Source organism: Amblyomma americanum, chromosome 10 (genome assembly GCF_052857255.1).
Source record: "Amblyomma americanum isolate KBUSLIRL-KWMA chromosome 10, ASM5285725v1, whole genome shotgun sequence".
In the NCBI taxonomy this organism is placed as follows: domain Eukaryota; kingdom Metazoa; phylum Arthropoda; class Arachnida; order Ixodida; family Ixodidae; genus Amblyomma; species Amblyomma americanum.
In genome coordinates this window covers 148,952,975-148,977,307 of record NC_135506.1, presented here as the reverse complement: position 1 = coordinate 148,977,307, position 24,333 = coordinate 148,952,975, and the positions used below count along the sequence as shown (strand labels likewise).

The following is a 24,333-nucleotide window of genomic DNA, read 5'->3' as shown; positions in this document are numbered from 1 at the left end:
GCTGTTGAATGCTGTGAGAGTACACTGGAAGAAGAACAATCACTACCATCCCGTACGCCTTTTGAAGCAGTTGATCTGTGCCGCCTCTTAAGCTTCTGTCTTCAGAACACATATTTCGTGTTCAGCAACGTACATTACAAGCAGGTGTTTGGTACGGCCATGGGTGCATCTGTGTCCGTAACCTGTGCCAACCTCGCGCTGGAGTGAATTGAAAGTTCGGCCCTACAATCGTTTCATACTCGTCCGAAACTGTTTTTACGGTATGTGGACGATTGCTTCTGCGTAATTCAGCGCAAGGATGCCAAACCTTTTTGGACCCCCTCAACTCTTTTCAACCAGCAGTTCAGTTCCCAATGAAAGAAGAAGCCGCCGGAAGTATTGCTTTTCTCGATGTTCTCGTTCTCCGCACTCCCGATGGGCTCGCCACTACCGTATACCGAAAGCCCTCACACACCAGCAAGTACCTCGATTTCAAATCTGCCCATCTCATAGGCCACAAACGCTCCGTCGCGTCCGCTCTGTTCAAGCGAGCTGGTCGTCTATGTTCTAGTCCTGGTCTTCTCTTTTCCTAGCAGCAGAAAGTTCGCGTCGAGCTTGAAAATAATGGCTACCCCCGTCAGATGCTAAAAAATCAAGAACGCCGCTGTAAGGAACCTGCTCAGCCCCAGTTTGTTGGGCAACAGAAACGCGCGACTGTCCCGTATCCCCGGGGTACAAGTGAGGCTCTGGCGCGAATATTTGCCAAATACGGCGTTCGAATTGCGCACGTACCGTCCAGCAAGCTGAAACAGCAGCTGTGTCACGTGAAGGACCGCCTAGAGCGCACAATTTAACCCCGGCGTTGTATACAAGATCCCCTGCAAGGATTGCGATGCATCATACATTGGCGAGTCAGGTGATTTTAAATGAAGAAGAAGGGAACACAAGAATGACGTCAAGAAAGGTCGCACTTCCTCCAACGCACTTGCAGAGCATGCCCAAATGATGCAGCTCTCCATTGACTGGGAGAACGCCACAATCTTGGACACGAAGAAAGCTTTATCTTCACGATTACTTCTCGAATCACTTTACACACAGACGACAAAGAATGCTATCAACAGGACTAGAGGGAATCTCCCTGATATCTACGCCCACTCACTGTGCAGTCAAGTCCGCTTATAAGTAGCGGCCCATTCCGCCCATCCTCATTGTGAACAAGGGACCCGTACGGGTCTCGAAACATCATGTGTTAAATATTTTTGCTTCGGCGAGTGTATGTTTCTTGTGCTTCCAATATGCTTCCCCCTCGGCAGACAGGATTCTGTCGAACCCTTGATTATCTTCTCTTATTTGTGTGCAGATTCCCGCTTACCCAGTCAACCACTCATTCCACCCTCGCCTGCTACCCTCACCTGCAAGCCGCATCATCGCCAGTTGCACGTGCGGGCTCTGCACCTGCGCATACCAACCTTCCGGAACAGTGCGGACGCCCTTCTGGTGGCCGCTGCTATAAGATCAAGCCGGCATCAAGAGACCGCCACAAGAGCAGCAGCGACCGCGAAACGTGCAACGTCTAAGTCTTCTCTTATTTGTAATACTCTTGTAATACTTTTCTGCTGTCGCTGCTGCTGCTCTTGTTGCAATTTTTTATCGATAATGCCTCCCGGTTCCGAGATAGTATTTTCTTAGGACCATCCTACTTGCTAAGTATATAATTCTCAGCGTTTTTCCCGTTTGTAGCACCTGTCACATGCACTATGTCGATTAAAGAGGCCGACTTTTTCAAATTTAAAGATGAAATAAGGCAAGAGCTTAGTGTTTCGCGAATCACTAGATAGGGATTTGCGCAATGAAATCCGGGATTTGAAAGCTGAACAAAGGAATGTTGTGCAGAGCCTTGACTTTGCTCACGGCAGTATTGACGAACTGAGGAAAAAACTGTAATCAGAATTCTTGAAAAAAGAATGTCTTGCAACAGAAAAGGGAACCCTCCGCAAAAAAATGTCTCGCAGCAGAAAGTAAAATTCAAGATCTTGAAGATCGTATGGTGTCTTCAGAGCAGTATTCACGGAGGGCAAACATCGAAATTCAAGGCGTCATTCAGAAAGAAAATGAAATCGTGACAGATTTGCTTGTTAAGATTGGCAATGCTGTGAAAGAACCGATAGCGGAAAGTGACATTGAAGCCTGCCACCGGGTGCCGACACGAAAGGCTGATAAGACCAAAAGCATTGTCGTGCAGTTCAAGACACGCTCAAAACGGGATGCTGTCTTGAAAAAAGCCAAGAAAGCACGGCTGACAAATGACCTCGATCGGCCTTGACGATACAGCACCTGTTTTTGTAAACGAGCACCTCTGTCCCGCGCTCAAGATACTACTAAGGGTAGACAGCTGGGCTAGTTGGTTTGCATTACTATGGAACATAGTACCAGCGCATGAAACAAGGAGAAGGGGAAGAAAGACAACACGAGCGCCGGACTTCAACTGAAATTTATTGCACACATGCGGGACTTTTATATGCAGAGAAGCACCACTATCGCCACCAACCGTTCACAGCTATCAACACACGCCGATCCACAAATGACGAAGCATCTGAACTAAACAAAGACAAATCAACCAACTGCCTACAACAGCACATCGCAGACTTTATTTTCTTTTTTCTATTTTACCTGCCTGAACCTACAATCATGTTTGCCTGCAAATAATCAATTTCCTTTTTTCGGAGCGCAACAGATGCGGCACTGACACAGTTATCTTTTTCGTTCAATATACATAGGGCTTCGAAAATTTCCCGACTTCGCTGTGTGCCGAACCTGCGCCGAACATTTGTATCCCTTGATTTAGAGAAAACCTAGCGCAAAACATGCAACCACAAAGACAGAACCGACGAGACACAAGAGCTAAATCACAACTGGCTTTTTATTGAAGCAGGATGCAGTTTATATGCGGTGAAGCTTCAAGGGGAGAGAAGGGTGACAAGGGGGAGAAGGTGAACAAAGGGGACATTGCTTCGCAAAAAACAGGCAGGCAGCCAAAAAATCATAAAAGAAAAAGAAAAAGTTACATGATAACTGAATCTAAAAATTGATACTCTGAATCAAAAAGAGATAAAGAAGGGGTACTGATGCACCTGCTGCCATATTTCTTGATGTAGAAAGCCTCCAGACTAACACGCGCCGTCTTATCTGTGCTCTTGCCAAGAATCTTCGTCCCATTCAAAATCGCCTCGCACCCGTCGCAGCTCATTACGTGCGCAACCAAATGTGCGTACTTGTCTTTTAAGTCTGACAAATTTCGGGCATGGTCCCCCAAGCGCTCATTGATGCAGCGGCCAGTTTGACCAACATAAAACTTCCCACATTTTAAGGGGATAACGTAGACCACTCCTACGGAACACTTGATAAACGGAGTGTCGTGCTTTATCTGGCAACCCCGCTTCCTAGAGCTGGCGATTCGGGGGAACAACTTTCCCAGTAGCGTGGCTTTTTGGGCTTGTTGGTACATAGTTCCAATACACTGTGTAGCGCAGCAAAAGACGAGGACACAAGAGACGAGAGACGAACACCACGAGCGCTAACTTCCAACAAATTTTATTCTCCTGAAGCATCACATTTATACACCAGAAAACAGTAATCACACGTGCGAACAGTATCGATTTCTTAGAAAAACGAGCTCTTTATCTGAGAGGAGAATGGAAGGTGTGCTAACACACGAGCATCCTGACCTATTTATCTTTTCGGCTTCAATGATTTCGCGCGTTAACCTTTCTCTACTTTTTCCTATCACAAGACTTTTATCAAAGAAAGGCTTACAGGATTTTGACTTGCATGCGAGAATGTGGTCAACTAGCGATCCACCTTGCCCGTTTCTGACGTTGCGAGCGTGTTCCATTAGGCGCTCGTTCAGACATCTCCCCGTCTGGCCGATATAGTGTTTCCCGCATGACAAGGGAATTTGATATACAACACCTTCATCGCACGTGACGTAGGGCTTCTGGTGCCTAGTTGCGCATCCGCGCGCTTTGTTGGTGTTGGTTTTTCCCAGTTTGCACAACGTTGCAAGTTTTTTCGGCGCCGAGAACACGACGGTCGCATTCGCTCGTTGACCAATTCTTTTTAAATTGTGGGAAATCTTGTGTAGATACGGTAATACAACAAGGTTTTTTCGTTCATGAGGAACTGGGTTTGGAGAACATTGATTGTCTGGTTTCATTCTCTTAACAAGTTTTTCCGCAACGGAAACTTGAACATGGGAGGGGTATCCGGCATTAGTAAGCCTATTGGACTGCTCTTGAAAACTATCGGTCATCATGTGCGGACAAGATTTCTGGAGAGCATTCCGAAAACATAAATTGACAATACCTCTTTTTATCAGTTTTGAATGAGCGGAGTGATATGGCAGCATCGGCTTGTTGCTTCGCGGCTGGTAGGCCCAGCATATGTGATGAGCGTGAAAGGTGAAGTTAATATCTAAAAATCTAATGGAGTTATCGATGGGCAATTCGCATGTTAAAACAAGCGGTTTAAAATGTTCTGTCATGGTAGTTAAAATGCTATGAGCCTTTGACTCAAGTGAGCCTTGGTCACACTTAGCAAGAATAAAAAAGTCATCAACAAATCTAAAGACCTTGATTACGTCCAAGCTGTCAAGGCGGCTGGAAACAGCCTTGTCAAGTTTTGCTAAAACCAGATTACTCAGAATTGGCGCTATGCACGACCCGATGCATATCCCTTCTTTCTGAAGGTAGGGTTTTCCTTCCCAGTTAATGAACGTTGACTGCAAGTAAATAGCTAAAATTTCTAAAAAACTGCTCGCCGACACACCCGCCGCATTCTGGAAAGCAACACATCCGAACTCATCTATGCACTCCTCTACACAGCACAGCACTTTGTCGTTCGGCAGCGAGTAATATAGATCCTGAACATCCACTGAAGACGTTTTGCAGTGCTCAAAGCCAGGATCTTCCAAGCTACCCCTCAAGCGCGTCGAGTCCTTCATCAAGGAACAGGACCTGGTCGTGCTGCCTGCTGACAAAGAAGGTGGCTTTGCGATTCTATCCTGTGAACTTTACAAATCCAAGGCTGACAAAGCCGTGTCGTCTGTATTTAACTGCCGCAACAAAGTAGTGATGTCAAAAGTAAAAGCTAAAGCGAAGAAGCTATGCAACAAGTTAAACCTTACCAAGCTGGCTAAAGAAATAGGCGATGCACGAAAAGATTTTTTAGACGTCTTTTTCAGTGCAAAAACCCATAAACCGGAAAAACCATTCAGGGTGATCATCTCTGAAACTGGCACATGGCAAAAAACGGTTTCAATGTACTTACAAAGCAAACTTAACCTTTTACCACTTGACGACCCCTTTATGGTTAAGAAATCTGACGAAATTTTAGACTTTGTTCGGTCGCGCTCTGATAATAGCATGGTTGCATTTTCAGTGGATGTTCAGGATCTATATTACTCGCTGCCGAACGACAAGGTGCTGTGCTGTGTAGAGGAGTGCATAGATGAGTTCGGATGTGTTGCTTTCCAGAATGCGGCGGGTGTGTCGGCGAGCAGTTTTTTAGAAATTTTAGCTATTTACTTGCAGTCAACGTTCATTAACTGGGAAGGAAAACCCTACCTTCAGAAAGAAGGGATATGCATCGGGTCGTGCATAGCGCCAATTCTGAGTAATCTGTTTTTAGCAAAACTTGACAAGGCTGTTTCCAGCCGCCTTGACAGCTTGGACGTAATCAAGGTCTTTAGATTTGTTGATGACTTTTTTATTCTTGTTAAGTGTGACCAAGGCTCACTTGAGTCAAAGGCTCATAGCATTTTAACTACCATGACAGAACATTTTAAACCGCTTGTTTTAACATGCGAATTGCCCATCGATAACTCCATTAGATTTTTAGATATTAACTTCACCTTTCACGCTCATCACATATGCTGGGCCTACCAGCCGCGAAGCAACAAGCCGATGCTGCCATATCACTCCGCTCATTCAAAACTGATAAAAAGAGGTATTGTCAATTTATGTTTTCGGAATGCTCTCCAGAAATCTTGTCCGCACATGATGACCGATAGTTTTCAAGAGCAGTCCAATAGGCTTACTAATGCCGGATACCCCTCCCATGTTCAAGTTTCCGTTGCGGAAAAACTTGTTAAGAGAATGAAACCAGACAATCAATGTTCTCCAAACCCAGTTCCTCATGAACGAAAAAACCTTGTTGTATTACCGTATCTACACAAGATTTCCCACAATTTAAAAAGAATTGGTCAACGAGCGAATGCGACCGTCGTGTTCTCGGCGCCGAAAAAACTTGCAACGTTGTGCAAACTGGGAAAAACCAACACCAACAAAGCGCGCGGATGCGCAACTAGGCACCAGAAGCCCTACGTCACGTGCGATGAAGGTGTTGTATATCAAATTCCCTTGTCATGCGGGAAACACTATATCGGCCAGACGGGGAGATGTCTGAACGAGCGCCTAATGGAACACGCTCGCAACGTCAGAAACGGGCAAGGTGGATCGCTAGTTGACCACATTCTCGCATGCAAGTCAAAATCCTGTAAGCCTTTCTTTGATAAAAGTCTTGTGATAGGAAAAAGTAGAGAAAGGTTAACGCGCGAAATCATTGAAGCCGAAAAGATAAATAGGTCAGGATGCTCGTGTGTTAGCACACCTTCCATTCTCCTCTCAGATAAAGAGCTCGTTTTTCTAAGAAATCGATACTGTTCGCACGTGTGATTACTGTTTTCTGGTGTATAAATGTGATGCTTCAGGAGAATAAAATTTGTTGGAAGTTAGCGCTCGTGGTGTTCGTCTCTCGTCTCTTGTGTCCTCGTCTTTTGCTGCGCTACACAGTGTATTGGAACTTTCCCAGCTTGTTGGGAGCCGAAAAAACGACACTCACGCCATACCTGTTGGCCACTTTCCTCAAGTTGTGCGAGGTCTTGTGTAAATAAGGCACAACTAGCGGCTTTTGTGTCCTGGCACGATCTTCTCCGGATTTCTTCTGGTTCCGTGTTTTAGTTTTTGGAGGTGGGTCTCGCAAACAGCAACCAACACAGAGCAGGGGAACCTAGCCGCCGAAAGTCGGCCCATCTGATTGTGAAAGCTGTCTTGCAACTGATGCGGGCGCGATTTCTTGAGAGAAGACTCCAGGCAATGCGACGCTATAGCGCTTTTAACAATCTTGGAGTGCCTAGAGTCATAAGGCAAAAGATCTTTTTTTGCACGCGGGTAATAGCCCCAGCAAACGTGTCTTTCAAGGAATGTTAGTTTCAAATCTAAAAACTGTAAAACATTAGTGTCGGGTAGTTCATGCGTAAAAGTTAGCCCAAGTCCATGTTTGTCAAAAGCGTCTAAAACTTCACCTGCTGTAGAGGGGTAGGTGAAGGGCGTCTGCTTTTTTAAAAGTACTAAAAAATCATCATATCTAAAAACCTTTAAAACCACCCCTCCCATATAAAAAAGTTTATCTAAAGATTGATCAACCTTTGCTAAAAATATATCGCAAAGGATAGGGGCCACGCAGGACCCTATGCACACACCGTTGCGCTGCAAAAAAGGCAGGTTGTCAAAATGTATAAAAGTAGCACTTAGGTAAAACTGCAAAAGAGCGATAAAATTATCAACCGACAGTCCTGAAGTATTCTGGAAAGACACGTCGCCGTTTGCTTTTATGCATTCCCTTACAGCCAACAAAAGCTGGTCTTGAGGTACAGAATAAGACAAATCTTGCACGTCTACCGAAAACCCAAAGTCGATGTCATCGGAACCCCGTAGTTACTCAGCGACAACTGTGGAATTTTTTGTGAGAAAGGGGTCGTCCTGTTCAAGTAACTTAAGATGTTTTTGCTAAAAGCTCCTGACATTTTTTTGCCAAGAACCTTCTTCGCTGACCATAGTTCCGAAAGGGGTTTCTGGCTTGTGGGTCTTGGCTGTAAAGAATACATTTAGGCTATTACCTTTGCTCTTTTTTATATCCTTGGCAAGAGTTTGAAGATTGAACTCTTTGCAAAAGTTATTGAATTTTGTCTTAATTCTAACAGCACTTTTTTTCACCTGTACAAAATTCTTACTGACTGCCGCACGCGCTTTCTGATTGTACATTTCGTCTGGCAAAACAACAAACCCAGTCTCTTTGTCAGCTTGAAGAAGCTTAAGGCTGTTCTGCCTAAAGAAGGAAACAACACCATTCAACAATCTCTGGGTCTGCACACATACGCGGCTTGGTGAACAGTTCCTCAAACAGTTCACACCCTCTAGGAGGCACCGGTCTTGGTTCTCTCCATCTCTTACTTTTTGGGCCAATTTCCTGTTCGCAGCGATGAGCTCGTGTGGCTGTTCACCAGGCTCCAAACTGTACTTCGGTCCTTTTTGAAGAATTCGCATTACGTTGCCAGGCACAGAGGCGTCGCCCAGGACTGTAACATTACTCTTTTTGTCATGTGCAGTCTTCCTCCCCAGGCACAACACCAGTTGGCTCACGATGCCTCTCCAATGGAATTCAGCGAGTTGAGCAGCAGTTTTCTTCAAGGAAGAAAGCTTTCTGACGGCGAGCCAATCGGGGTGATCATGGTAGCATATCATGCGAGCCAATCATGGAACAGACGAAGTTGTCGCCAAAGTTCTGAGCGCATTAATTTGCAAATTCTTTCCACAAATATGCAAATTTTTTTTTATACAGGGGGAGGGGGGTGGTTTTAAAGGTTTTTAGATATGTTGATGATTATTTAGTACTTTTAAAAAAGCAGACGCCCTTCACCTACCCCTCTACAGTAGGTGAAGTTTTAGATGCTTTTGACAGACATGGACTTGGGCTAACTTTTACGCATGAACTACCCGACACTAATGTTTTACAGTTTTTAGATTTGAAACTAACATTCCTTGAAAGACACGTTTGCTGGGGCTATTACCCGCGTGCAAAAAAAGATTTTTTGCCTTATGAATCTAGGCACTCCAAGATTGTTAAAAGGGCTATAGCGTCGCATTGCCTGGAGTCTTCTCTCAAGAAATCGTGCCCGCATCAGTTGCAAGACAGCTTTCACAATCATATGGGCCGACTTTCGGCGGCTGGGTTCCCCTGCTCTGTGTTGGTTGCTGTTTGCGAGACCCACCTCCAAAAACTAAAACACGGAACCAGAAGAAAGTCCGGAGAAGATCGTGCCAAGACACAAAAGCCGCTAGTTGTGCCTTATTTACACAAGACCTCGCACAACTTGAGGAAAGTGGCCAACAGGTATGGCGTGAGTGTCGTTTTTTCGGCTCCCAACAAGCTGGGAAAGTTGTTCCCCCGAATCGCCAGCTCTAGGAAGCGGGGTTGCCAGATAAAGCACGACACTCCGTTTATCAAGTGTTCCGTAGGAGTGGTCTACGCTATCCCCTTAATATGTGGGAAGTTCTATGTTGGTCAAACTGGCCACTGCATCAATGAGCGCTTGGGGGACCATGCCCGAAATTTGTCAGACTTAAAAGACAAGTACGCACATTTGGTTGCGCACGTAATGAGCTGCGACGGGTGCGAGGCGATTTTGAATGGGACGAAGATTCTTGGCAAGAGCACAGATAAGACGGCGCGTGTTAGTCTTGAGGCTTTCTACTTCAAGAAATATGGCAGTAGGTGCATCAGTACCCCTTCTTTATCTCTTTTTGATTCAGAGTATCAATTTTTAGATTCAGTTATCATGTAACTTTTTCTTTTTCTTGTATGATTTTTGGCTGCCTGCCTGTTTTTTGCGAAGCGATGTCCCCTTTGTTCACCTTCTCCTCCTTGTCACCCTTCTCTCCCCTTGAAGCTTCACCGCATATAAACTGCATCCTGCTTCAATAAAAAGCCAGTTGTGAGTTAGCGCTTGTGTCTCGTCTGTTCTGTCTTTGTGGTTGCATGTTTTTGCGCTAGGTTTTCTCTAAATCAAGTATGCACCAACTAGCCCAAAAAGAGGCGTTAATGCACTTGTATCCCTCAGAAACACTTGGCATGCCGGCTTGGGCTAGCAACCACGAATGAAGGCAGCCAAATGGCCCCCGCCACTTACCGAATCGATATTCCGGCGATCCTCTAGCAAGCGCTCGTTAAGACAGCGCCCAGTTTGACCGTTGTAATTTCTCCCGCAGGCGAGGGGAATTCTGTATACCACGCCAACCTCACATTTAACAAGTGCTTCGGTGTTCTTTATTCTGCAGGCTGGCCTCCTCTTGTCGTCATTTACACGGTGGCACATTTGCACAGTTTTTCAGGGGCCGAAAACACCACACGTGCTTAGCACTTGTCGCCGACCTTTTTGATACATCATCATCATCATCATCATCATCATTTATTGTCCCTTAAAGGCCCCTGTCGGGGTATTACATAAGGGGGGAGCGTATACAAGGTTGATGTGGAAAAACAAAGGTCACAAAAATATAACAATGCAATATAGGAACATAAAGAGAAGCAAGGAACGCGAATAGTTAGAACGGTGCATGTAAAAAATGCCTTTAGGCCACAAGCACCACACACGTCGGCGAGAGGTTAGGGCAAAAAAAAAAAAATGTCAACCCAGGTAATCTAACAACATCGCCTTAAACCTTGTCGCATCGTGCACATTTGTTAGTGAGTCGGGCAGAAGGTTCCATTCTTCAATTGCGGTCGGAAAGAAGGACTTGTTGAAAGCATTGGTGGAGCCATGAAGTCGTTGGACGCTATTTGAATTAAAAAGGCGGCGCGATGTGCGAAAGGGAGGAGATATGAGGGAACCACGGAGATAGGGGAAATTGAAATATAACTTATGGAACAAGCAAAGGCGCGCAGCTTTTCGTCTGAGAGCTAAGGAAGTGAGGTCAAGTGATGATTTAATGGAACTTACGCTGGAATGAAAGTCGTATGTTGACGATATGAAGCGTGCTGCACGGTTCTGGACGGCTTCGAGCATGTTAATTAGGTAGGACTGATGAGGACTCCAGATCGCGGATGCATACTCCAGCCTACTGCGGACAAAAGTTTCATATGCCAGTTTACGTATGTTAGCGGGGGAAGAGGGAAGTGATCTTCTAATAAAACCAAGTGTACGTGAAGCGTCGGCCGTGATTTTTGTAATATGATCAACCCAAGTTAATTTGCTATTGATTGTGATGCCAAGGTAACGATAAGATTCAACTTGCAATAGGTCCTGCAAGAACTGATGCCAGTATGGCACCACGACAGGCCGCTGTTGAGGGCGTGATTTTTCTTCTAGCCTGCGCTGCCCACCTGCCCACTTCACCTCATGAATCAGCCTTTCGACTACAGAGGCTACAATTTCTTTCGGGAAAGCGGCCTTCTCCAGACGCCTTAACTGGGCACCAACGCTGTCACGAACTTGATGTTCTCAAGACTTGTCCAGAGCAGAGCGGATGCAGTTTTTTGCAATAGCTCTCTTTACGAGCTTGGAATAGGCCGAATGATAGTTAAGAATTTGTTTTTTCGACCGTGGCTTATACTGCCAGCACACGTGCGTTTCATGAAAAATAAGGCACACATCAAGGTATTGGATGCTACCGTCCTGCGGGAGTTCGTGCGTAAACCTCATGCCAAAGGTGTTGCTGACAAAAACATCCAAGATGTTGCCCACCTCGATACCCCTATCCTGAGCCTGAGAAGCGTTCATTACCACGTCAACGTACCTAAAAACTTTCTGCACGCAGGCGTTGTAAAGGGACTCCTCAATGCGCTTGTCAAAAGTAGATTAATATATGTCACTTGAAAGAGGTGCGAGGCAAGAGCCTATACACACTCCTTCTTTCTGAATGAATTGGCGATTGTTGAAAGTAACGATGGTGGATGAAAGGTAAAACCGTATAAGCTCTAAAAAATGGTCGGTAGAAAACCCCGTCATGTTCTGGAAGCGTACAGCCCCTGCGTCTTCAATAAAATCTCTAACGGCGCGGAAAAGCTCAGGATGAGGTATCGAGTAGAACAAATCCTCTACATCAATTGAAAAAGCATAGCGTGTATGACATGACGATTCAGACACAGCGAAATAATCAATGACATCATTCGAGTTATTTACAAGAAAAGGTTCCTATAAAGGAAGAGCACTACAGTGCCTCTGCAGAAATTTAGACAAAGCGCCCTGCCAGGAGCCCTTCTCAGTGACAATAGTTCTGAACGGCATAAATTCTTTGTGGGTCTTGACATTGAAGAATGCGCTCAGTGAATCTACGTCAACAGCTTCGATGCTTTTTCTCAATTTGACCAGGTTTAACTCCTCACATAAGGCGATAGACTTTTTCTTCACCTTGCCTAGGGACAGAGACTTCGGTACAAAGTTTTTTGTCATAGCCTCGCTTGCCTTCTGTCGGAAGAGGGCTTTAGGCACCACGGCGAAGCCGCCCTCTTCATCCCCCACTAACAGTGATCTCCCACTAATAGTTTATCTCCCACTGGGCGCTGTCTTAACGAGCGCTTGGTGGAGCATCGCAGGAATATCGATTCGGTAAGTGGCGGGGGCCATTTAGCTGCCCATATTCGTCGTTGCTTGCACAAGCCGGCATGCAAAGCGTTTCTGAGGGATACAAGTGTTCTGCGCAGGTTCGGCACACACCGAAGCCGGGAAATTTTCGAAGCCCTATGTATATTGAACGAAAAAGATAAGTGTGTCAGTGCCCCATCTGTTGCGCTCGGAAAAAAAGGAAATTGATTATTTGCAGGCAAATGTGATTGTAGGTTCAAGCAGGTAAAATAGAAAAAAGAAAAAAAGTCTGCGATGTGCTGTTGTACGCAGTTGGTTGATTTGTCTTTATTTAGTTCAGATGCTCCGTCGTTTGTGGACCGGCGTGTGTTGATAGCTGTGAACGGTTGGTGGCGATAGTGGTGCTCCTCTGCATATAAAAGTCCCGCATGTGTGCAATAAATTTCAGTTGAAGTCCGGCATTCGTGTTGTCTTTCTTCTCTCTTCGTCCTTGTTTCATGCGCTGGTACCATGTTCCATAGTCAAGAAACTACTTGCGACGACTGCAAAAAATGAACACGAACACATATGGAAGTCAGTTTGGGCGTATAGCGGCAACACCCCCTTATAAAAATTCTCTATAGACTGTCTATAGGCTTTTTATAGACTCAATAGACGCCCTTTAGACTGATTTCTTTCAATAGACAGCCTATAGAGACTCTATAGACTAAAGTCTAAAACCGCCCTAACTTCCTTTTGTCTATAGACGGTCAATAGATTATCTATACACTGAAGTCTATAACTGCCTCATTTCCTTTTGTGCATAGAAAGTCTATAGACCATCTATAGACCAAAGTCTGTAGTAGACATAATTTTCCTTTGCCTATGGACCTCCTTCACCCCGCGACGCCACGAAGATGCGGTGGCGCTGATGTTAGCAGCGACTTTCGCATGGTAGGCAAAACAGGTTCCACTTGCCCGTGCCTACCTCAGCTGCCGCAGCTACCGGCGGCTGCTTCAAGCCTGTGCACAGCAGAAGCAGCATGTATTGACCAGCTGCGTCACTGCTGGATCCGCGTAGTAGCATAAAAAATATTAAATTAGCCTCGATAGGTTTCTCGCGCATAAATTCCGCATTCGGAAACTGGCTAACAGGCATTGGGCCACGGTAGTAAAGCGCGAAGTCTGGGAGTCGATAGGCACTGCCACTCAATGCACTTAATAGCATGCAAGTTACTGCGTTCATTCACCTGAACTTCAGGATAGTAGGCTGGTAATTGTTCAAGGAAAAAAAAAGACATATGCAGCTGCAAACGTACTTATCACCTTGAGCCGGAGTGCACGGGGCGCCGACAGGTTCACTCGCCCCCAAGGAATACGTTCTTTTGTTAATAGCACACCATGTTTTATTGGCGCGTTTTATGACATTTCATATTTACTTGGAACTGTTTCTTGATATGACGACGTAATTATTTCATTCGAGTAGAAAGAAGTCTGGTAAGTTGTGTCAATCTTGCGCGGTCGCGTTGGTGTGCTTAGAATAGCGTACCTTATGTATGCTAAACGCCATATGCTTTTTCATTGCATCATGCATGTGTCATGCTTTATGAGGTAGTACATGATCGCGAAGCTTGTTTGGAAAGAAGCAGCCGCAGGCGTGCTACTAACAGACACGTGGCGAGATTGAGAGGGGACGCGGCAATGAAAAGTGTTTTCGTTATTCATGCATGCGATATGTAACTAAACTTGGTGCAAATATGAAATTCCTATGCTAGTTTCAGTAATTCCTTTTATTTATAGCTATACCTGGTGCAGTTCTGGGTAGTTATAATTAACACCGCCGTCAAGTCCCCCAAGGTCTCAAATAATTGAGTATATAGTGCGCAGTTTTTTTATGCCAGCATGTACATAAGCCCTGTTCTGTACGATGACGCGATTAGTTCTTTTTCTATATGATCAGTACTTATGCATGCATAGTTACATGAAAACGTTTCTTACAAGAAATAACTAACACAGTACTGCACGTGTAGGGAAAAAAAATCGAGATTTATTACGCTCCTCAACGTCTCAGAAATAGTTTGCGACAAATGGAATCATTTGATTTTCATGCGAATTACGAAGGTGAGTGATCCAGTCGCAGAAAATGTGAGAGGTCACAAAACGAACCTTAAAGTTTATTCCCTCGTTTATGGCATCTTCGCTTTCGCTTTGGTCAAAGAAATGCGGCACTGAAATCAAAGAAATTTTCTCACAATGTTTGACGACCCACACTTCTAAAAAGCGTAATTTATAAATTTGTACTCAATATTTTGCTATAATTTTTCGTCACGAAACTACACTTCAGGGCTAGGAAAGAAAATAATTCTAGAAATCAAAAATTTTCCCCAAATTGACCAGTTTAACAAGAGGACAAGTCGGCCTGGCTGGTCATGCGGCTAAAAACAGCGCTAAGCGAGACAGGAGATCAGGGACACGACGCTGTCCCCACTTTTCGCACAGCGCGACACGTACGTATGTCAGCAGACGATGAGCGCATGTCTGCTCCGACGAAACAAGGCCAGCACTTCCCCTCACTATTGTCCCGAAGTAAAATCATTCCGGCTAGTGCAATGTCAAAACTTGTTTTATTCAATGCCTAGCGCATAAATAAACTGCAGGAACGCTTTCTACATGTTTACTACTAACCATATATACAATACAATGGCAAACTATTTCTCTTTATAGGCCGCACGTGGCCAACGCGAGCTCGTGTACTTTAACAAATTACTAAGTTGGAAGCATCGACCATTGCTATGATTCGCAGAAACTGGAAACGCGCCTACAAGCCTTGAAAACCCGCGCTCAACACCTATCCGCGACGCCACTCCCCGACCTTTTGCCTACCACGAGCTCGCTAGTTACTGCAGCGCCACCTCGTTTGTTTACAAACAGGCGGTCAATAGATTATCTATAGACTAAAGTCTATAACCGCCTTATTTCTTTTTGTCCATAGACTGTCTACAGATCATCTATAGACTAAAGTCCATAAGAGACATACTTTTCATTTGACTATATTCTGTCAATAGATTATCTATAGACTAAAGTCTCTAACAGCCTTAATTTCCTTCCGTCTATAGGTGATCCATAGACTATCTATGTACTAAAGTATATAACCGCCTTAATTTTCTTCTGTCTTAGATGGTCCATAGAATATCTGTAGACTAGTCTGTAACAGACAAAAGATTTCTTTGTCTATAGACGGTCAATAATAGATTATCTATAGACTGAAGTCTATAACTTCCTCATTTCCTTTTCTGCATAGAAAGTCTATAGACCATCTATAGACCAAAGTCTATAGTAGACAATTTTCCTTTGCCTATAGGCGGTCAATATATTTTCTATAGACTAAAGTCTATACCTGCTTTATTTCTTTTTGTCCATAGACAATCTATAGACCATCTATAGACTAAAGCCTATAACCGCCATAATTTCCTTTTGTCTATAGACAATCTATAAACCATCAATAGACTAGTCTATAACCGGTTTAGCAGCCATTTATCTATAGACGACCTATAGACAATTTATAGACCAAAATCTCTAACCACCTTAATTTCCTATAGCCTATAGACAATCTTTAGACCACATATAGACTGCTGTCTATAGACCTATTGTCTATTGTTTATAACAATCCTAATTTTGTCAAACAATGTATACACTGGCTTTCGACTAAGTCCATAAAATAGCCATTTCTTTTCGCACTGCATGCTTAGTAGAACTGCATCGGGCCGCCGCGGTGGTTAAGTGGTTACGGCGCTCGGCTGATGACCCGAAACACGCGGGTTCGTTGCCAGCCGCGGCGGTCGAATTTCTATGAGGGCGAAATTCTTGAGGCCCGTGTAGTGTGCGATGTCAGTACCCGTTAAAGAACCCCAGGCGGTCGAAATTTCCGGAGCCCTTCATTACGGCGTCCCTCATTCCCTGAGTTGGCTTGGTACGTTAAACCCCCCGAACCAAACTGCATCGGGTGACCGCAACTATTGTCAGAGTCCTCCGCTTCCTTTGCTATTTCAGGAATAAAAAAATATTGTCCAACGGCAATGCAATACCTTCCTATATATTGTTTTTAGGAGCTTTGAAGAGCTAATTTTCCTTAAACCGCGACGCATATTGAGAATATAATTCAACAATCTTTAATGCTGACAGGTAGAGCGAGGAAAGGCACCCATTTCTGAAGTAAGGGTGCTGCAAAATGTACTACATCAAACGAACACGCTCTCCCTTAAAGGAATCGCTCGAGAATATACCATTACATCGTTCTATCGTTACTGTCCAACGCGCTTAATTAAGAAGCATTTCATCAGTGACTACATTTATTTCTCGTTAAAACCTCCTGTAAAATAAGGGGGAATAACGGGGCTGAGAATTCAAGGATGTGCCCATCTCTCAGAAACATGATTAGAAGAGTCTCAAAGATCATGGTTCTCTGCGGAATTCAGATATGCCATTTATACCTTTGCAGTTTGCATTCACGTGAAAAAGTGCTGCAACTCAACAATCACAAACCCAGTATATTTTCGTTCTTCGCCGTACACCTGCTGCATCTGAGGCGATAACACGCTGTTGTCCATACCGGTTTTCCAAACACGAGCACACGCCAAAAAGACGTTATGCTATGCAGCATTATAATTATTTGAAAAGGGCGCCACTTACTATTCGAAGGGGGATGCGGCGCCCATGGACAAAGTAGTAAGGTTTCGGTTTTGGTTTTCGCGAAAGTAATAAGGTTTTTAAAGCGCGAGTGTAGTATTTATGTTTTATTCCAATGGCCCTTTGTGTTCTTGGGTGCTAGAGCAAGCTACACTTGTCAAGAGTGCGACCAATATAGACATGATTGTGAAATTGGTTTCTGTTTCACTTTTTACCCATTTTGTCCGGAGGCGGCGGAAAATCATCCGGGCAGCAAACAACTGTGTGCGCCGGTGTGTCGGCGTCGGCGGCGTTTTCTCTCGTGGTTTACGTTTTGATTGAAATTCAACTTAATCGTCCACTTACGGTAATACCCCTGTCACACGGGCACTTTCGATCCTCATTGAGTCAATGCTCATCGAACTCAATGCAGATCGACGGTTGTCACACGGCCACTTTCAAGCGCAATCGAGCTCGATCCTGCTTGATTCGATGCCGATTCCTCAAGAGTGCTTGAGGTTCCAAGCACAATCGAGAACTCTCGCTCTCATGAAGCTATAAAAATAAACACAAGTTAACAAAACCAAACCACAATTGTTGTTGTTGTGATCGATTAAAATGTAATACAGAACATTTTTCAGGTACTACGCCTGCTTATATGCAAACATTTGAAAGTAATCTCGACATCACGCTCCACGCTTCGCCATCAGTGTAAACAAAGATGGCGTCCTCCTGCTCGTCGGAGCGGAAACTGTGGAGCGAGCGCGAGACAGCCGCTCTCATCGACTGCTGACAGTACCGCCTAAATGATTTGCGGCGCCAGAAGAGAAACGCCGCAGTCTAAGCAGAAATCGCGGAGGCGTTGCGGGACCTTGGGTTGCATCGCACAGCAGCAGAGGTGCGCCACAAAAACCTGGCGCAGATACGCAATGTACAGATTTGGCTACGAATTTGGCTGCCGCTGCCCCCGACTGCACAGTGTTGCCGGACATCGCCATGTTATGGCTGTCGGCGGAACATTTGGCGCCACCTAACACACATGAGGGAAACTTCTCAATGAGCATTGAAAATGCCCGTGTAGCAACGGATGTTTCGAGCGTGCTCGAAAATCTCGATGCAGATCGAGCTCAATGAGGATCGAAAGTGCCCGTGTGACAGGGGTATAAGTCTACACGATTATTTTTATTCATTTGGTCTCCTTAGCGACTCTAAGCAGTGCTGTGTGTGCAGAGCAGATTGTGTGCGCAGCGACAAACTTCCTATCCACGTTTTTAAGCTGCGTTTGTAAGCACGTTTGTGTAAGCAGCGGCAGCCGCCATGTTCTCGAATAATGCGCTTACGTCTGTGCCGCTATGTCTTTTCAAACGCGCGGAAAGGCACTCGGTGCGAAAGCCGGGACGGTAAGCCCTCCTCGCGAGCTCTCTACTGGCTTTTCCCAGTTGAAAGGTAGGTGCACAGCCAGAAATATCGCTTAGCCCGTGAATGAAGGCCGAATTGTCGTCGTGTTTGTTCCGTCCTTGTTTTTTCCGCGCTGTTTTACCATGAAACTATGCGCTGGAGCCGTGTGAGCACGATTTACTTGGCATCTGCGGAAACGCACAATCAAGTTCTGAGGTGGATTACGTTTATTTTTTATTCTTTGTATTATCGCCTGTCGGGACCATGGAGCGCTGTTCATTGAGAGGTGTGCGTTAATTGCTTGTTTGTTGTAGCCGCTCACTCGGTGCGCGTCGTGGGCAGTGACGTTTCACCAAATATGTTTCGTAACGCTGTTGGCTAGAGCTCGAGGCGTTTGTGAAAGTTGTAGTGAAGCGGCGGTTGAGGAATGCTAATAGAGTGATGGTTTAAAAAAGACTCGGTCTGTGCGCACTACGTCGTGATCTTGATCCGGAAAAGGTATGCGCACGACGCGACCTTAGCGCCCTGAGCGGCGGTGGCGGCGCGTGCTCGACGAAGGCTGTTTGGGTTCGGCTGCCGGCTGTCGAGCCCGTGCCCCCTACTCCGGCGCCAAACATGGCTCACGGACGGTCGCGGAGACTGCTTTCTCGTCGCAGTCACGTTACTCAAATCGGCGGCCGGACGGCTCGGCTTTGTGTGCCGCTACCGCTGCCCATGCTGGCGATATATACTGATCGATCGCGGGTGCGGTCAGCGCCGTGATGCTCGCCCGCTTCCTTGTGCGCATCGAATTTTCCTTTGCAAACATAATCGGCCGCAGCAGCAGCGGACTTACGAAAGCCGGATACATGCAAATTGAGTTTGGACCCCCCCCCCCCCCCCCCCCCCCGGGCACGTACAGGAGTTTCGGTTACGACTTATTATTCCACACACTGCACTTTTACTTAATGGAAAAAAATTATTATTACTGTTCCTTCTGATAATTTCCGGAAAATTGTAGTTCTACTTTACCACTGTTTCCTCGCATGCCTATGCTTTTTCATTGCGAACTACTAGAACTTATGTGACAGTCTTCAAAACTTAAAGTAGCAGTACTTCACACGGCTCCACGATTCCAGGCAGGCAGCCACTTCACCGAACAGAGAATGTAGCACTGCTAGAAAAACAGTTATAAGCTGCTGTCGTACAGTCTATGACTGCTGTTAAGCGTGATAAGGAGCACCAACCTAAGATCTAGTTCCGCGCGCGAGTCAGCCCGACGACGATTAGGGTCGGGGTATATTACTGTTGTAAGGCGTGTCAGTTCTGACTCTGAGCAATACGGCACGAGCACGGCGTTGCGGCGGCCGAGCCAAACATTCTTCAACAGCAAAAGGGATGTCAGTTAATTCTGATTCGGGCAAAACGTCACGAGCACGGCGTTGTGCTTTTCAGCGCAACTGTCACGAATCTCGCTGCCAGCAATTCGGGTACCCCCGTAAAAGCGGAAAAGAATTGCCACTGCACATCGCTTTATTTACAGATGCAACTCCAGCAGCAGCTCACGACGGCGCGCCAAGCTGTAGTACGTCCGGCCGCCGATTTTAATCGAGTAGTCGCGGCGGCCGGCGACCGAGCCGAACATTCTTCGAGCGCGCGCCGCCGCCACCGCCGCTGAAGGCGCTAAGGTCGCGTCGTGCGCATACCTTTTCCGGTTCAAGATCACGACGTCGTGCGCACAGACCGAGTCTTTAAAAAAATGTTGTTGCCGGCGCAAATGGCGAGCGTGTACAAACACCGCGAAGAACCTACGAGCTGCATCCCGTCTCTCCTTTCGTTGCACACGTATGGATTCGTCCATCCCTGTTATCCTAGCCGTTGGACGCCGCTGCTGGCCTGCGGGCAATTGATTTCGAAAGCTGAGTAAAGGTCGCCTCAACAAGAGATGGCTTACATTTCGTTCCGAGAGGCTCGTTCGTGAACCCCGCTTACGCGTGGACAAATTTCTCCAGTACCAATTGTGCGAGAGGAAGAGTATGCGTTTCTGATCTCAGACTGCTACATTACAAAAACGCCAATGTAACTTGGCGCTTATTTGCGCCGCGAATGCAATTCTGCTCGCGCTGTTTTATTATGGCTGCACCTTTTGATGAACACGTTAATGGTTTCAATGAAATAATTCTTACTTTGAGCGTGTTCGTTGCTTTCGTTGATTTTTCTATCAGCGTTAGGTTAGGGTACCTGCATGCAAGTGTCTCCTTTTTACTGCTTTGTCCGGGCTGCACTTGAAGTAATAACTTAACTGAATTTGATATGGTATTTCATCCTTACAATAATGAGCTTGTTGTCTGAAGCTCACGTATGGTTCTGAAATGGCGCTGCTGCAGCCACTATGTGCTGTTTGAGTTTTTCTGGATAATGAGCACGGCATGGAAGTGCTGTAACCCACTGTGCAGCCGTACATCTCACTGGTCATCGCACATGCCCTGAAGACGGACGGTAGCCTCGAGCAGCAGACCAGGAAGGCGTGGTCGTCGGTGTCACCCGGAAATCCGGCACAGCATCAACGGGTTCACTGTGGGCTATAAAAGAAGATTCCTTCCACTGGGACCTCACTTGGCAGTGGTGACCGTAACTGCGAGCATCATGTAACCGTCTCTGCCTTTGTGCAGGTCTGTGCATAATTATGCCTCACTCAATGTGATTTTGTTTTCCTTTTATGTCGTCGCTGGTGCTAAGTGGAGGAGTTTTTTGTAAAAGATCTGAGCGTACTATATAGCTCGTTGTTGTGCTTGCTGTCTTCCACTCACTGATAGCATCTTTTCAACAAGCTCAGAGTGCAAATTTAATTTTCATCGTGGTGCATCTGCGCGAATAACAGAAGAATCTTTCAATGCTAAGCGCAAAGCCAAAAAGAAAGCATGGAAATGTGACTCTTGTCGAGGCAACCACAAGGGCACAAGCACCACAAAAAATCCGCAGCATGATTCCGACGTGATACTCAGATTACTGCAGACTGAAACGAAGCTTGATGCTCTTTTGCCTTTGTCAAAAAAGTTTGATTCATTTGAGTCGCAAATGCAGTTGCTCTCTGATAAGTTTGACGACTTTCAGAACCACCTGACTGTTCAAGAAAAAACTACAAAACAACTAACGAGGCGAGTTGAAGGGCTGAAATTTAACAATGTAGGTAGTGATATAACTCAGCTGAAGTAGGACCTAGATGATTTGGAGAGGCGTAGTTGCTTCCTAACCCTAGAGATTCATATATTGAGTGAAACCCAGGATGAGGACTTGCTAAGCAAAGTAAATGAGATTGAACAAAAGCTACAAGTTAAGGCTATTACACAAGACAACATTATCGCTGTGCATTACCTACACAGGGCTGAACTGACGAAAACATTGCAAACCTTTTCAACATGCACTTTGTAGAAGTTGGTGCCTCAAATGATATTCATGGTACATTATCGTGTGAACAATACATGAATATTCAATGTCCTCAAACTGTATTTCTCACTCCAACTTGCGCCAAAGAAGTCCTCAACATAATCATGACGCTGAAGGACAACAGTGCATCAGCCTACGATGATGTGAAAGTTAACCCCGTGAAAGCTGTAGCCGCACTGATAACTCCAGTCCTTACGCGTATATGCAACTGCATACTTCAAGTAGGATATTTCCAAACCAAATGAAGCTTGCGCGTGTTCCAGCTATTCATAAAGGTGGTGCTTTTGAAGACTTGAACAGCTATAGACCAATGTCAGTGCTTTCAGTGTTTTTAAAAGTTGCTGAACACATAATGAAGAAAAGAATTGTCGATTTCCTCACTCTGCATTACTTGATAGTAAAAGAGCAGTTTGGATTCAGAAAGAATAAGGCAACTGAAACCGCTTTACTTTATGTTAAACAGAAAATTCTTGACAACATTAAGAAATTAAAGCTTACTTTGGGTTTATTTCTTGATTTCAGGAAAGCCTTTGATTCTGTCCATCATGATATATTATTAATAAAGCTACCATTCTATGGAATCCAAGGTACAGTACATGCTCTGATGGAAAGCTGTTTAATTTGCAGGGAGCAATACACCACAATAAAGACACCGAATCCGATCAAGGCACTATTAAATATGGAGTTCCATAGGGATCTATTCTAGGCCCCATATTATTCTTGATATATATGAGTGATATTATAAACACCCCAGGCTGCTCTGAAACGGTATTACATGCAGATGACACTAATGTATTTTTTTTTCAGGTTGCAATGAAAGCTTCGTTTACAGGGAAGCAAATGAATGGCTTCACTATTTAGACTTTTGGTTAACATTTAATAAACTAGACCTAAAGATAAACAAGACGGAATACCTGATTTTCAAGCCTAAAGGTAGCAAAAAAGATAGTTCAAATTGAAGTTCCGCAATAACATTATCAACCAGTCTAAGAGGATTTGCTTTCTAGGTGTTATCTTTCATAAAACGTTTCTCTGGAATTCGCACACAGAGGCTCTCCGAATTGAACTTTCACGTGTTTTTGGCATATTAAACGGGTTGCCAGTGAAGCAACAAACATACTATGCTCTCTTTCATTCACGTTTAACATACTGCTCCCTGGTATCGTCAGACACAACACAAAGAAACCTTGATTAGCTTCACCCTCTGCAAAAGCGCTCAATATGTGGTATTCGAAAATTCCAAAAATAGAACATTTCTTGCCATACTTTAAGATCTGTGACATACTAGAGATCAGTAAGCTATTCAAATATAAGTTATTTCTGGAAATCGTGCACCAGTATATGTTACACCGTTCAAATATTGAGGTTCAATACAAAAAAAAACACCACATCTCCTTAGGGAAGATCAAATACAGGTGCCCCGACCTCGCACCAACTATTGTGATGTGAGATTATGTATGCAAATAGCAAATTTATTGAATCAATATCCAGCCATCTTTGAATTGTTACCAATCTACCTATCATTACCTAAAGAAAACACTAAGACATATGTACCTAATGGAATAATAAGTCAAAAGAATTTCTGTGTCATGGATGATATTTCGGTGTGTTGTACGTATAAATAGTATTCGGGAATCTGTAAACCTTTTTTTTTCATATGCAGAAGCATGCACACAGTCCTCAGGGTTGTCCATTTGTTTTATTTTGTGTGCTTGCATACATATTGGTTGTTGTAGAATGTACTGTACTGCAAATGTGTTCGAATATGCCTATAGTGGTTGCCACTGCTCTCGTGGGTGGGATGGCCTCATCAGGCAAAAATGCCATTAGCCTTCTGACCCAGGACAAATTTTGTATATTTTTTGTCCCAAATAAACTGTACTACTACTACAACCTGAATGATGCAGGTTCGATCCTGGTATAGCCGGTCGCGTTTCGATAGAGGCAAAATGCTAGACGTCTATGTTCTATGCAATGTCAGTGCACGGTAAGAAACCGCAGGTGGCCGAAATTACTCCACAACCTTTCACTACGGTGCCTCTCATAGCCTGAGTCACCTTGGGTTTTTGGACCACATCAAACCAAACCAAAACATCGACTAGCTTTCTTGAATGGGATAGCCAGGATATATATGCCTTGTGTTGTAAGTACATTTGTAGAGATGGTGTGGGAATTTTTTTTTTCAGTTCCTCTTAATTTTTTCCTTCCACTGTACAGGTCAACATGCCCAGATGACTGACTGCAGACAACAGGACGCAAGATTGCTTCTGAGGAAACTATAGTCGGACCATTACTTTCAACATTTATTTTTTTGTGGTGCATTCTTATGGTGCATGTATTGCATATTCCTTGCCTGCATAGCTTGGAAATAAACTAAATTGTAAGTATATTGATCGTCATGTCATTTGTGAAGACCGTGTGGCGACCTTTCTCAACAGTTGTAGACTGTCTACAGGCCGTCTACAGAC

The 24,333-nt window shown here is 44.8% G+C and overlaps 1 protein-coding gene and 1 long non-coding RNA gene across 2 annotated transcripts in view; one reads left to right on the top strand and one right to left on the bottom strand.

The window, feature by feature from the left end:
- Positions 1-12,782: 12,782 nt before the first annotated feature.
- Positions 12,783-24,333, bottom strand: part of LOC144106297 (putative thiopurine S-methyltransferase) — a 452,029-nt gene continuing 440,478 nt past the window's right edge. The window contains exon 7 of the mRNA XM_077639080.1: positions 12,783-12,939. Coding sequence (XP_077495206.1) covers positions 12,893-12,939 — 47 coding nt within the window. The 3' untranslated portion in view covers positions 12,783-12,892. The remainder of the gene's footprint in view (positions 12,940-24,333) is intronic.
- Positions 20,943-24,252, top strand: LOC144106479 (uncharacterized). The gene is made up of 2 exons (XR_013309019.1): positions 20,943-21,090; positions 24,083-24,252. It is a non-coding gene; the product is annotated as an uncharacterized LOC144106479 (long non-coding RNA).